Source organism: Loxodonta africana, chromosome 11 (assembly GCF_030014295.1).
Source record: "Loxodonta africana isolate mLoxAfr1 chromosome 11, mLoxAfr1.hap2, whole genome shotgun sequence".
Classification (NCBI taxonomy): Eukaryota; Metazoa; Chordata; class Mammalia; order Proboscidea; family Elephantidae; genus Loxodonta; species Loxodonta africana.
The window spans coordinates 1277055-1290419 of record NC_087352.1 but is presented as its reverse complement, the minus strand read 5'-3'; the positions used below and the strand labels follow the sequence as shown (position 1 = coordinate 1290419).

General features: G+C 55.5%; 3 protein-coding genes across 3 annotated transcripts; 2 read left to right on the top strand and 1 right to left on the bottom strand.

Moving 5' to 3' along the window:
- Window positions 1–2414: 2414 nt before the first annotated feature.
- OVOL3 (ovo like zinc finger 3) lies at window positions 2415–4611 on the top strand. The gene is made up of 4 exons (XM_010601619.3): window positions 2415–2643; window positions 2718–2782; window positions 3706–3907; window positions 4403–4611. Exons 1-4 carry the CDS (start codon window positions 2550–2552, stop codon window positions 4609–4611), a joined length of 570 nt encoding a protein of 189 aa, XP_010599921.1. The 5' UTR covers window positions 2415–2549.
- Window positions 4612–4664: 53 nt separating this feature from the next.
- On the bottom strand, window positions 4665–5955 carry POLR2I (RNA polymerase II subunit I). Its single transcript, XM_003422303.4, has 6 exons — window positions 5730–5955; window positions 5600–5654; window positions 5309–5382; window positions 5141–5215; window positions 4992–5043; window positions 4665–4778 (listed from the first exon to the last, which is right to left on the bottom strand). The coding sequence occupies exons 1-6, from the start codon at window positions 5786–5788 to the stop codon at window positions 4716–4718; spliced, it is 378 nt and encodes a 125-aa protein (XP_003422351.1). The 5' UTR covers window positions 5789–5955; the 3' UTR covers window positions 4665–4715.
- Window positions 5956–6201: 246 nt separating this feature from the next.
- TBCB (tubulin folding cofactor B) lies at window positions 6202–12849 on the top strand. Its single transcript, XM_023541521.2, has 6 exons — window positions 6202–6716; window positions 7080–7223; window positions 8713–8809; window positions 9571–9762; window positions 12349–12421; window positions 12575–12849. Exons 1-6 carry the CDS (start codon window positions 6603–6605, stop codon window positions 12687–12689), a joined length of 735 nt encoding a protein of 244 aa, XP_023397289.1. The 5' UTR covers window positions 6202–6602; the 3' UTR covers window positions 12690–12849.
- The last annotated feature ends 516 nt before the right edge of the window (window positions 12850–13365 follow it).

Below are 13365 nucleotides of genomic sequence, written 5' to 3'. Positions count from 1 at the left end.
CTTGGACTAACCACCCCTCCCCGCCACCTGGACACGTTGCTATGGAAACAAAATCGGGGTCTTCTCAGCAAGAAAGAAGGGTGGACTGGTAGGTAGAGAGGAGCCAGCTTGTCTTCCACTTCAAGCTCTTCAGCCCCAGAAGGACCGGACTTCCCCCTCTTTGGAAAAACCAGTTAAGAAGCTACTGCTGGTACAGGAATATGGGTGGGGAGGGATGCACGTGCACACGAGGTGTGTAAACCAGCAGGATCCCAGCAGGAAGAAGACAGGCTGCGCACACGGAATATTTCAAGGAGGGTTTGACAAAAGGGCCCTGTGCACAGGTATAGACAGAGAACAGGGAAACCGCAAGGACAAGCACGAGAAGAGAGCTGTGACCATCCCCTGCACACGAGGCATGAGGAGAGCAAGCAGGAACCCAGAAGAGCAAGCCCTGAGGAGAGGCCTGCCTGCAGGAAAGCTGTGACCTTAGAAGGAATCAGCCAGCCCCTGGCAACCCCACGGGAAGGGAGTTCGGGGAATCAACACCCTGACCTTACTCCCCTTCCACACTCCATCTCCTGTGGAGTTCCCATCGGAAGCCAGAGAGCTTGGAGCGCAGGCAACGCCGCCCACCAGCCTGGAGCCTGCTAGGGCACAGAGCGGGCGCGGCAGCATGGAGAGGGGACCTGATGTGTTTTCAGCAACGACACAGAAACCAGCTGCCCTAGGAGGACATACACTGGTCCTCCCAATCTGCAGGGAGTCCACTCGTCACCACAGCTCACCCCCCTGCATGTCACACCTACCCTGGGCCTCCAAAGCTCTGTGCTAGCCAACTAGAACACTAGAGCCCATTACTTCCTAAAATGAATCAGTGGGCCTGACCCTCAGGGAAAGCGAATAAATGAATATTCCTTCTACCACCAAACCTTAGTACAAACTTTTCCCTCTGCCTGGAACATGCTTCCCTTTCACCTAAAACCTCTTCTTCCTCACATCCAGGAAGCTGTCCCTGAAACCCTAGGCTGGATCAGGAACCTCTTCTGGGCCCCCGTAGCCCCTGTGCATCCTCACCACAGCCCATCCACTCTGCCCAGGTCCCCCGCCACAGCCCCATCCGCTCTGCCCAGGTCCCCCGCCACAGCCCCATCCGCTCTGCCCAGGTCCCCCGCCACAGCCCCATCCGCTCTGCCCAGGTCCCCCGCCACAGCCCCATCCGCTCTGCCCAGGTCCCCCGCCACAGCCCCATCCGCTCTGCCCAGGTCCCCCGCCACAGCCCCATCCGCTCTGCCCACGTCCCCCGCCACAGCCCCATCCGCTCTGCCCAGGTCCCCCGCCACAGCCCCATCCGCTCTGCCCACGTCCCCCGCCACAGCCCCATCCGCTCTGCCCAGGTCCCCCGCCGCGGCCCATCACTCCTGCCCAGGTTCCCTGCCACAGCCGTGACCCTTCAGAACTGTCACATGACTGGCATGTCCCCTATGGGCTGTTATGTGTTCACTTTCAGTGCTGAGCTTTGTTAAGTCACCTTCAAGTCAGCTCTGACTCATGGTGACCTTATGTGTAACAGAATGAAGCCGCCTGGTCCTGTGCCATCTTCATGATTGTCGGTGTCGTGGCTATTTGTGTCAATTGTTTCATTGAGTCTAGGCCTGGCCTATAGGTGGAGTTCAGAAAACTGTTGGCTGAATAAATGAAAGAAAATAACCACACAGGGAATATTCAAAATCTTTAATCTCTGATAAGGCCTAGACACTGACCATCAGTACAGAGCCTGGCCAGGGTGCTGGGGTAGGGTCTTGGGAGCCCCTGGGTATGTCAGGCGACCCCCTTTAGTTCCTGGACCATGGTACAGGTTGGCGGGGGGCAGTGTCCCAGGCAGTCAGCAGGGGTACAATATTAACAATCTAGTATTTTAATGCCCATCACACCTAAACAGCATTTCCAATGTAATGTCCACTCTGGGCATCTGAAGATCAGAGAAATGGAGTCCCCTACCTGAGGATGCAAAGCCTGGGCCTCACTTTGCCTGTGGACCTCATCGGACTCCCTCCAGAGTCTGGAACCCAGCAATCACAGTCACCCCCTCCCCTGCCTCCAGACAGCTGCTGAGATTTGAATACCCAGCAGGCTGCCCCATTAAACTTCCCAGGCCGTTGGAGGTCAGGTGGCGACTGATTTGCCTGGCAAAGACATTCAGGCCCTCCGCCCTGCTGGTGCCATGGGGAGAAACTTAGGCCCCCTGGGGTCTGTGTTCCTCTCCCCACCTCCAGGAGATGCCTGGGCCCCCTTCTTGCCCTTGCTTGACCCTCCATGGGAGGTCCTAGGGCATATCTGCCCCTGGAGGCTGGGGACTGTCCTCAGACACCTGTGCCAGGAGATGAACAGTGGGCCCCACCGCAGAGGTCAGTGGCTTCCCAGCTCGTCACAGGATTTGCATGGAGAGCAGGCTCCTCCAAGCTCTCCCTCCCTCCCCACCAGGGCTAGCTGTCCAGGGCTGAAGTCCAGCAGCAGGTGCCAGCACAAGCCCGTGTGTGCCTGGAGCCAGCTCACCCTTCCTGGAGGCAATGCCCCGTGCCTTCTTGGTCAGGAGTCGGCGTCCGCAGCCACCCAACTGGAGCCACCTGCCTGACCAGCTCCGGGGAGATGCTTATGTCCCAGGTGGGCCCCTCACTGGGCCTGGGGGTGAGGGCCTGGGTCCACGCAAAGCATCACGTTCTGGCTTCTCTCCCCAGACTGCAGCAGCCTGGGAAGACCACCAACACAGCAGTCATCCAGCCCTGGGGACCATTGGGGAGCGGTGAGTCTCTAAACAGACCACAAGACCCTGCTGTTTCAGCCCTGCTCACTTTCTGTCTCAGCTGAACTGACAGCCCTTTTCTCTTGGGGGCAGTTTGCATGCGCCTCTTGCCTCGGGGTCTTTCCAGGCACTCTTCCCTCTGCTGAGCGTCCTCCCTTTCCCAGGAGTGAGCACACAGTCAGGGCTCATCCCAAGCTCCACTTCCCTAGGGCGGTATCCACGGTCCCTGACTCGTATGCTGTCTTGCCCAGTGGGACAGAACAGGACTCAAGCCAACCAGTGGATGGTGACTGACTTTGTCAGCAGACCTGAATAGGTGACAGGAGTATGACAGGGGGCTCTCAGTGGAATGGATACTGCAGCTGTGCAGACACTGAAAGGCAAGCACCTGCTACAACACGGATGTGCTCAAAACCATTCCACTGTTTACTGAGAGTCAGTCACTGTTCCAGTGAGAGGCAGCCTCACTGCGAGTCGTAATCAATTAAATGACAACAGCTTTAGTGAAAACTAGAAAAATAAATAAAAACATTAGAAGAGAATACAGTTTATCAGAAAACGCTAAGTGCTACAAAGGCTATAAAGACCGGGTGGAGCAGTGGTTAAGAGCTCAGCTGCTAACCAAAAGGTCGGCAGTTAGAATCTACCAGCTGCTTCTTGGAAACCCCATGGAGGCAGTTCAATTCTGTCCTACAGGGTCACTATGAGTCAGAACCGACTTGACAGGGAAATCTTTCTGGTATGAAAAAATATAAAGCACGGTAAGGGCGAAGGGCGAAGGAGGTGGTGAGGGAAGGTCGTAGGGAGCGTGGCATTTGCACACTAACAGCAGTCTCTAGCCTTCCCAGACCCCCTTGGCCTGTGGAGTGATGGAGTGTGGGCAGGGTCGGGCCAGAGGAGCTAACTCTCACGTCCCCCCACAGCCCACACAGGGCACTGTACCTATAGCTCCCAAGGGCCCCAGGGCACTTGGCTGTCCGCTCTGCACCAAGGCTTTCCCACTGCAGCGCATGCTGACGCGCCACCTCAAGTGCCATAACCCGGCACGCCGCCACGTGTGCCACTACTGCGGCAAGGGCTTCCACGACGCCTTTGATCTCAAGCGCCATATGAGGACACACACAGGTGAGCTGTGACAGGGACAGGGAGGGGCAGCAAAGCATCAGGTGGGGCGGAATAAGATGAAGGGATGCACCTGGGGATGTGGAGTTTACAGTGTTTGTGTATGTGGGGCAGGGACAAGGCCAACAGGACACTTGGGACGTGGTATACCTCATACCCCCATGGGTGGGTGTACGGAAGCCCCAAGGCAGAGGCAGGGCTCAGCCTGGGGAGGGACATGAAATGCAGAGAAGCGCTGGCCACAGGCTTTACATCCCAGATTAGAGGGTACAAGGAAACACCTCCCTCCCCCACCACCAGGCAAAGGAACATCCTGGTGTGTGGGGGGGCTGGGGACACAGGTGTCTGGCTCATGTGTTCAGAGTAGTAGGTCATGGGCAGACTTGACCAGAAAGCACGGAGCAAAAGGATACCCGACGTACGAGAACAAGGTGGGCAGCTTTGAATTGGAGCCCACTGCCCTAATCATCCTGTCCCCATCCGTGCCCCGGGGGTCAGGGATCCGGCCGTTCCGCTGTGGATCATGTGGCAAAGCGTTTACGCAGCGCTGCTCACTGGAAGCACACCTCGCCAAGGTGCACGGGCAGCCGGCCAGCTACGCTTATCGTGAGCGCCGGGAGAAGCTGCACGTGTGCGAGGACTGCGGCTTCACCAGCTCTCGACCCGACGCCTACGCGCAGCACCGCGCCCTGCACCGCACGGCCTGAGACGTGCACCTGGTGTCCTCCGTTTGAGAGGCAAATAAACACAGGAAACGTACTCACAGACACCCGCTCGTTTATCACACACGGGGGCACGGAGGCTGAGGCGATCACTCAGTCCAGCGGTGCCCGCAGTGTGGGGCCGTGCACACGTAGTAGAGGCGCATGGCGTCCTGGAGGAAAGGGCTCACAGTTAGGAAGGTCCAGGCCCCCAGGAAGGTGGAGCATGGAACTCTCCATCCAGTAGTTCCTCCCACAAAAGATCAGACTACAGGGTTCTTTACACCAGTAAAGGTCAGCTCAGGAGGGCTCACTGGAAAGGCACTCCAGCCAATACTGGCACCCCCACCCAGGAGAAGGACAGGATTCCCTGCCTTGCCACTCACCTCGGCCCGTGCGCTGTGTGACTGGAAAAACACCGCCTCCTTGTGGCCGCACCTGGAGGAACAGCTTTACCACTCAGCACCTGTCGCACCCTTCCCTCCACCCTCCCTGGCCTCTGGTGAGGGCGAGCCCAGTCCCAGGGGGCGCTCACTTCTGGCACGGGTGGTCCTCGGTCCGCGGCAGTGTGGGGTCCTGGGACACGTCAGCGATGATCTGGGTCAGCTCGCTGCGGAAGGAGGGGGAATAGGCTCAGAGCGAACCCCCCCGGCCAAAACCCCTGGCGCTCCGCTCCCCCTTCGGCTCCGGTCCCGCCACTCACTCCACTTCATGCGTGATCTTGTTGACGTAGATGCAGCTGTTGTCGGCCTCCTGCTGGTAATCACAGTTCCGGCACTGCGGGACAGCGAGGGGGGCGGGAGGGAGGCGGTCACCGTCAGACGCCCGATGGAAGGGAGGTGGGGGCGGGCTCTCCCCAGAGGGAACGAGGGTCGCCTCGGGGGCGGGCGAGACGGGAGAGCCGGGTGCACGTGGAGGACACGTCGGGGCGGGGCCAGGCTGGGGAGCGGCGGGCAGGTGCGGGAAGTCGGGGGCCCCGAAAGCCGGCACTCACCGCGTAGAGGAGGATGCGGTTCTCCTTGTCCTCCTTGGGGTACAGCATGTTGTTACTGCGGAGAGGGGAGCTCAGAGGTCAGTCCTGAGGCCGTTCCTGCTGCCCCTCCGCACCCCCTTACCGGCCTCACCATTCCTGGCAGAACCGAATACCCACGAAGCCCGGCTCATACGTCCCGTCCGGCTCCATAGCGACGCGCCCGCCGCCCGCCAGGCCTTCTGCGCATGCTCCGCCGCGCTACAGGTCGCGGGAAGGCTCAGGCCGGGCTGCTTCGCAGAAGAGGGCGGAGCTTCTCACACAGGTTCGTAGCTGCTTTGTGCTTGGGCTCCCGCGTCGCTCGGGTTTGGTTAATTACTTGCTCAATATTTTGGAATCCTAGAGCAATTCCGGAAACCCTGGTGGCGTAGTGGTTAACTAGTTAACTGCTACGGCTGCTAAGGAAGAGGATGCAGTTCGAATCCCCCAGGCGCTCCTTGAAAACCCTATGGGGCAGTTCTGCTCTGTCCTGTAGCGTCACTATGATTGGAATCGACTCGACGGCAGCGGGTTAGAGTAATTCCTTCCATTCCCGGCCTCGCTTGCCTAGTTTGTAGAATAGTATGAATCTCATACAAGAACAGAGAATAGCCCGCAAGGCGCTGAGCCTAAATGGGGGAAGCCATAGCTCTTGGCTTGGCTGAAGGCCGGCGCACATGCGCGAGGCTGCCCTAGAGGGGCGGGGATAACTCTTGCCAGTCTTTGCTCTCGGCTTCAGGCTCCGCCCGCCCTGGTCGTTTCCAGGGCTGCTATTGGAGGAACTGGGACCCGTGGAAGACCTCGCAGGACCGGCTGGGCCCGCCCAGGGGGACGGCGGCGACTGGCTGGCTCTCTCTGCCGGAGAGCGTGGATTGGCCAGGCCCGGGAGCAGGGGGAGGGACTGGCGGTCCAGAAGCGGCGGCCGGAGGCTACGGGGCCGGCGTGAGGCGGCTGAGCTGGGCTGAGAGTCCCGGGAGGGCGCGACGAGATGGAGGTGACCGGGGTCTCAGCGCCCACGGTGACCGTTTTCATCAGCAGCACCCTCAACAGCTTTCGCTCTGAGAAGCGGTACAGTCGCAGCCTCACCATCGCTGAGCTCAAGGTGTGGCCGCGGGGGCGGGGCCCGGAGGAGGCGGGGCGTGTGGGTTTGAGGGGTGGGACAAAGAAGAGATGGGGACCCCAACGTGGGGAGGGGCCGGAGAGCGGAGGGGGCCGGGCCGGAGGCGTCCGAGGTTTCCGAGATGGGAATCGGGCTCCTGAAAGTAAGGGTGGGGCCAGGAAGATACCCGAGGTTGCTGAGAACCCGGGCAAGAGCCGAAGTGTCGGGACCCAGGATGGCCAGGACCGGGTGGAACGAACCTGAGGGGTGCGGGAGTAGGACCCAGAATTAGGCGATAGTTGTTGGTACAAGGGACGCAGCCTCAAGGCGGAGAGCAGAGCCACTCATCTAGACCCCTCCCCGCAGTGTAAACTGGAGCTGGTGGTGGGCAGCCCCGCATCATGCATGGAACTGGAGCTCTATGGAGCTGACGACAAATTCTACAGCAAGCTGGACCAGGAAGACGCACTCCTGGGGTCGTACCCTGTGGACGATGGCTGCCGCATCCACGTGAGGCTTCGCTACCTGGTCCCCCTCCTTGCCAGTTATTTATTTATTCAGTACATATTTGCTGTGCTCTGCACCGTGTGATATCCAAGATAGGCCCTGCCTTTCTGGAGCCCCAGTTCAGCATGGAGTGAGACAGACTCATCACCAAACAGTGACAGCCCACAGTGGTCTGGGCTGGGATGGGAAAAGCCCAGAGGAAGTGCCTGACCCCACCTGGGAGTATCAGGAAGGGCTTCCTGGAGGAGTGGGTGACCTGAGACCTGAAGGGTGACCTAGGAGAAGAGGTGGGGAGGACATGCCAGGCGGAGGAAGAGTGTGAGGTGGATTAGGTTGAGCATTGAGCCTGGACTTGTTGGGAAGAAGCTGGAATACACAGGACCTCTGTGTGTGTCAGCTCACAGCATCCTCCTTCCCCCCCTCCTCTCACTCAGTGTGCACTGGCCACACTGCTTCTCAGACGTCCCAGGCAGGCTCTGCCTTAGGGCCCATTTGTATCCCACATAGCTCACCCTTTCTTTCCAGTCTGTAGTTAAAATGGGGTTTTGTGAGTGAAGCGTGTCAATATAAAATTCAGCCTTTTGTCTTTTTTCTTCTTTGCTTTATTTGGTTTTTGTCCTTAAAAAAAAAAAAAAAAAACCACTGCCGTGAAGTCGATTCCAACTCATAGTGACCCTAAAGGACAGGGGAGAACTGGCCCATAGGGTTTCCAAGGAGCACCTGGTGGGTTCCAATTGCCCATCTTTTGGTTAGCAGCTGTGGCTCTCAAGCATTGCACCACCAGAGCTTCCAGAGATTTTTGATCTCAGCTCTTATCGACTGTTTACATACTCCACATTTTCCCTCTTGGGCAGCTTCGTTGTCTACCTTTTTCCTCCAGAGTGCCACGAGGACAGAAATGTTTCTTTGTCTTGTTTACTGTTGTATCTGTAGCACAGGAAACAACTTCAGCGGATCTTTTGTTGATATAAGTTGAATCCATAGATAAGACTGAAAAGATTCCCATTTTACAGAAAAGAGCCTCAGGATGGAATTCTGCAGACCAGCTGCAGCTGTAACTTGGACTTCAGCCTGCCTGACTCCAGAAGCCAGTGTGTACAAAGAACTGGTTCTTTCTCCTTTCATTTGTTTGATAACTATTGGGCTGCTAACCTAAAGGTCGGTAGTTCAAATCCACCAGCCGCTCCTTGGAAACTTTATGAGGCAGTTCTACTCTGCCGTGTAGGGTCGCTATGAGTCGGAATTGACTCGACAGCAACAGTTTTGTTTTTTTGTTGTTGTTTTTGGGCATCTGTGCTGTGCCAGTGTTATACCTGTGAGCCAAGTCTGAAAAGGTCCCAGTTTTAGCTGTGTTCAGCGTGTGGACTAGAAGTTAGCCAGGTAGTGACCACAGCGAACAAACGTGAAGGGTCAGTGGAGAGGAAGGCCAAGCAGGAGGAGGTCACAGAGCTGGGAGACCTCGTCCCCGTTGACCTTCCTCTCTTCGCCACAGGTCATTGACCACAGCGGTGCCCGCCTTGGGGAGTATGAGGACGTGTCCAGAGTGGAGAAATACAAGATATCACAGGAAGCCTATGACCAGAGACAAGGTGCAGAGTGCACGGGGATGGTAGGGCTGCTGGGGGCCAGAGGGAGGGTGCACAGGTGGATGTGGCTGTGTGGGGATAGATGGGCATTTTGGGGAGGTCAGTGGTATGGACGGTGGGGGCAAACGGGCATGGAAGGATGGGGGTAGGATGGGGTTGGGGACAGGAACAGATGGGTATGTGGGGGAAGAATCATGGGTGGACAGGGTACGGGGTGCAGATGTGGGCTGGGAGGTGTTAGGCGTTGTGGGGTGCGATAGGGGCACAGGAGAGCAGGGGGGCATTAGGAGGCCCGGGGCATGGGGCTTCAGGGTCAGACGGGGGCATGGGGGGGTATGGGTGGACAGAGTACGTGGAGCAGGCAGGGTGGTGTGGTGATGAGTGTAGGCATGTGAGGACAGGTCAGATGTGTACAGCGGAGAAGATGTGGAGGTTTCGGGGGCCAGATGAAGGTGGATGTGAGACGAAGGGACTTGGGAAGGTAGGGTCATGTGAAAGGCTGGAACTAGGTGGCACCCCTCCTCCCTTTAGTTTCTGGATTGCCGGGAGGCCCCAGGAGTCCGGGGGAGGGGCTGGGGCAGTGGTGGGAGCACCCTGGGGCTCAGGTGAGCTCTTTGACACCCAGAGCTGAAGAGTTTCTCTACAAATATCTGCCATGTGTGGATGGAGTGGTATCTCATTAGGCCAGAGGCCCCGACCCAGGGCCAGCGTCAGGCCCCAACCCAGGGCCGGCGTCTGACCCCTGCCCCCTGCCCTGCCTACAGACTCCGTTCGCTCCTTCCTGAAGCGCAGCAAGCTTGGCCGGTACAATGAAGAGGAGCGGGCACAGCAGGAGGCCGGGGCTGCCCAGCGCCTCGCCGAGGAGAGGACCCAGGCTGCCGCCATCACTGTGGGGAGCCGCTGTGAGGTGCGGGCATCCGGGCAGCCCTGTCGCCGGGGCACCGTCATGTATGTAGGTATGTGGCCCACGGAGTGCTAGGTCCCAAGCCTGAGAGGGACCCTGTTCGTTCATTCCACACAGACTCACTGAGGCCAAGTCTATGCCCTGCTCTGAAGTGGGCAGTGCTGGGGGCCAGCATTCATGGAGATCCCAATCCAGTTAACAGTGACAGCCTACAGTGTTCGGGGCAGGGAAATGGGAAGCATGGGCGGAGAGGGTGGGCTGTGATGGGGAAACACAAGCAGAGGGTTCCAGGCTGGGATGGGGGAGGCAGAGGCCAGAGTGATCAGAACTCTGGGAAGCACAGGGCATAGCAGTCAGAGCTGTGATGGGGAAACAGGCCGAGTGGTCCAGGCTGAGAAGAGGGAAGCCTAGTGGGGTGTGTGAGCTGAGAGGAAGTTTCAGACATATCTTTGAGAGTAATCCAGGAGGGCTTCCAAATGGAGGAATTACCTGAAGGAAAGGGAGAAGTGAGCCAGTGAAAAGGTAGAGAAGAGTGTTCCAGCCAGAAAGAATCGCAAGTACAAATGCTGTGAGACAGGAACAAGCTTGGGGTGTTTGAAGCAGAGGAAGGAGGCAGACTGGTGGGGAGAATGAGTGAGGGGAGAGAGGAGGCTCGGGACATGGGCAGGGCTGGACCATGAAGGGCGGTGGAGACAGTGGGGAACAGTGTGGGTTTTTTGTAATAAAGGCTTTTTTGAGATATGATTCACATACCAGATAATTTCCACATTTAACGTGTACGATTCATTGGTTTTTAATATATTTACAGAAATGTGTAACCGCAGTTGCAATTTTAGAACATTCTTATCACCCCAAAAAAAAACCCTTACGCATTAGCAGTCCCTTCCCACTGCCCGCAGCTGCCGTAGTGCTAGGCGACCGCTAATCTGCCTTCTGTCTCTGTGGATTTGCCTGTCTGGACGTTTCATATCAGTGGCTTCTTACTCAGTGTGGTGTTTTCTAGGTTCACGCATGTTGCATCCAGCACGTGTGTGAGTGCTCCGTTTCTTCTTACGGCTGAATAATATTCCATGGTGTAGTTAGACCACATTTTCTGTATCTGTTCTTCGGTTGATGAACACTTGGGCTGTTTCCACTTTGGGGCTGTTACGGATAATACTGCTCTGATTATTCATGTGTAAGTTTTTGTGTGGACATACGTTTTCATCTCTCTGTACCTGGAAGTGAAATTGCTGGGTAATACGGTAACTGCGTTTGACCTTTTGAAGAGCTGTCAGGCTGTGTTCTAGAGCAGCTGCGCCATTTTACATCCCCACCAGCACTGCAGGAGGTTCCAGTTTTTCACATCCTTGCCAACACTTACAGCCATCCTGTGGTTGTCAGAGGAGCCCTGGTCATGTGGTGGTTAAGCACTCAGCCGCTAACCTAAAGGTCGGTGGTTCAAGCCCACCCGCCACTCCGCGGGAGAAAGATGTGACGGTCTGCTTCCATAAAGGTTGCACCCTTGGAAGCCTAGGGTTCTGTCCTTGAGGGTCTCTTTGAGTCTACAAATTGGAATAGACTCCATGACAGCGGGTTTGCTGGTGCTTCATTGTGGTTTCGGCTTGCAATTCCCTCACGATAAATCCTGTTGAGCACCTTTTCACATGCTTATTGGCCGTTTGTGTATCTTCTTTGGAGAAATGTCTGTTGAGATCTTTTGTCTGTTTTAAATTAGATTGTCTTTTTATTGTTGATTTCTGAGAGATTTTTATATATTCTAGATTTATTTTTTATAGATAGAACTAATCTGTTGCTGTCGAGTTGATTCAGACTCATAGCAACCCTATAGGACAGAGTAGAACTGCCCATAGGGTTTCCAAGGAGTGGCTGGTGGACTCGAACTGTGGTCCTTTTGGTTAACAACTGAGCTGTTATCCACTGTGCCACCAGGGCTCCCTTATAGATACATGATTTGCAAATATTTTCTCCTGTTCTGTGGGTTGTCTTTCTTCTCTTGATAATGCTTGTTGAAGCCCATCAGTTTTTAAGTTTGATGAAGTCGAGTTTACCTTCTTTTTTTTTGTTGCTTATGTTTTTGGCGTTATATATAAGAAACCATTGCCTAATCCAAGGTCTTGAAGACTCCTGTGTTTTCTTCCAAGAGCTGTTTTTAGGTCTTTGATCCATCTTGAGTTGGCTTTTCTATGTAGTGTGAGGTTGGAGTCCAGCGTCATTCTCTTGCATGTGGCCATTCCATTGTTGCAGCATCGTTTACTGAAAAGACCTCTGTCACCATTTAGTTGTCTTGGCACCTTCGTCAAAAACCAGCTGAGCATAAACTGTGGATATTATGCCGAGTGGGATGGGCAGCCTTTGAAGAATTTGAAGCAAGGCAGTGGTGCCGTCTCCCTTAGATTTTACAAAGACCTGTCTGGCTGGGCTGTTGAGTGGGTAAGAAGGGGGCAGGGTGGAAGTAGGGAGAACAGTGAAGGTGCTGCTGTGTTAGTCCTGGCAGGAGATGGAGATGGCCCTGGGTGGTAGCAGTGGAGGAAGCAAGGAGCGGTTTCTGCCAAGACAGGCCGTACACTCAGCGGGCAGGCATGAACCTGGGGTGAGCTGGATCTGGAAGTTTCACTGGGATTTCTCCCCTGGGCAGGACTCACAGATTTCAAGCCTGGCTACTGGATTGGTGTCCGTTATGATGAGCCGCTTGGGAAAAACGATGGCAGGTAACAACCATTCCCACTCCGGCATCTTTGTGTCTCTGGGGGCATATATGTGGGTCTGTGTGTAAGTCCACATGTGTACTGCTGGGTGAGCCTATGCAGACTAGCATCTGGGAGTCAAAACCGTGATGATGCCTCCTCCATCATCCCCTGCAGCGTGAACGGGAAACGCTACTTCGAATGCCAGGCCAAGTACGGCGCCTTCGTCAAGCCGTCGGTTGTGGTGATGGGGGAATTCCCTGAGGAGGACTACGGCTTGGATGAGATGTGACACCGCAGGAAGGGTACCTCTCTGCTCCAGCTTCTGACTGGCACCGTCATTCCTCCTCCATGTGCATGTCAAGGGCCCTCTTTCCCTGATCCTATTTTTATTTTATTTTCCTTTGCTATTGGCTACTGAGACACGTGCATTAAATTCGTGGAAAACTTGGGGAGTGTTTGGAGGATTATGGGAGGAGTTGGGACCAGCTGGGTAAGTGAGGGCAAAATAGAGGGTTGGGCAGAGTAGCGGTTGGGCAGGGTAAGGCTTAATCTCTTAGCTAATAGCTGGAGGCCCATGAGATTGTTCTTTGTTCTTGTGTTAGTTAATATGATGTTCTGCTGCTGGGACAAAGAGGCCTAAAATAACAGTGGCTTAAACAAGATGAAAGTTTATTCTTCTTCCATGTAAAGTCTCACATAATCATCAGATGCTGATACAGTGACGCCTCAGTGTGAGGGACCAATCTCCATCTCCTTCATTTTGTTGCTGTCCCATCTTCTCCTAATTCCCAACTCATCTATTCCTGCCACCGGAGAAAGGAACGTACACAACTTAAAATTTGTTCCTATTTCATTGGTCAGAATTTGGTCACGTGTGGCTGCAAAGGAGGCTGGGAAATGTAGTCTTTATTCTGGATAGCCATGTGCCTAACCAAATATCAGTGAGTCCTTGACCCAAAGAAGCA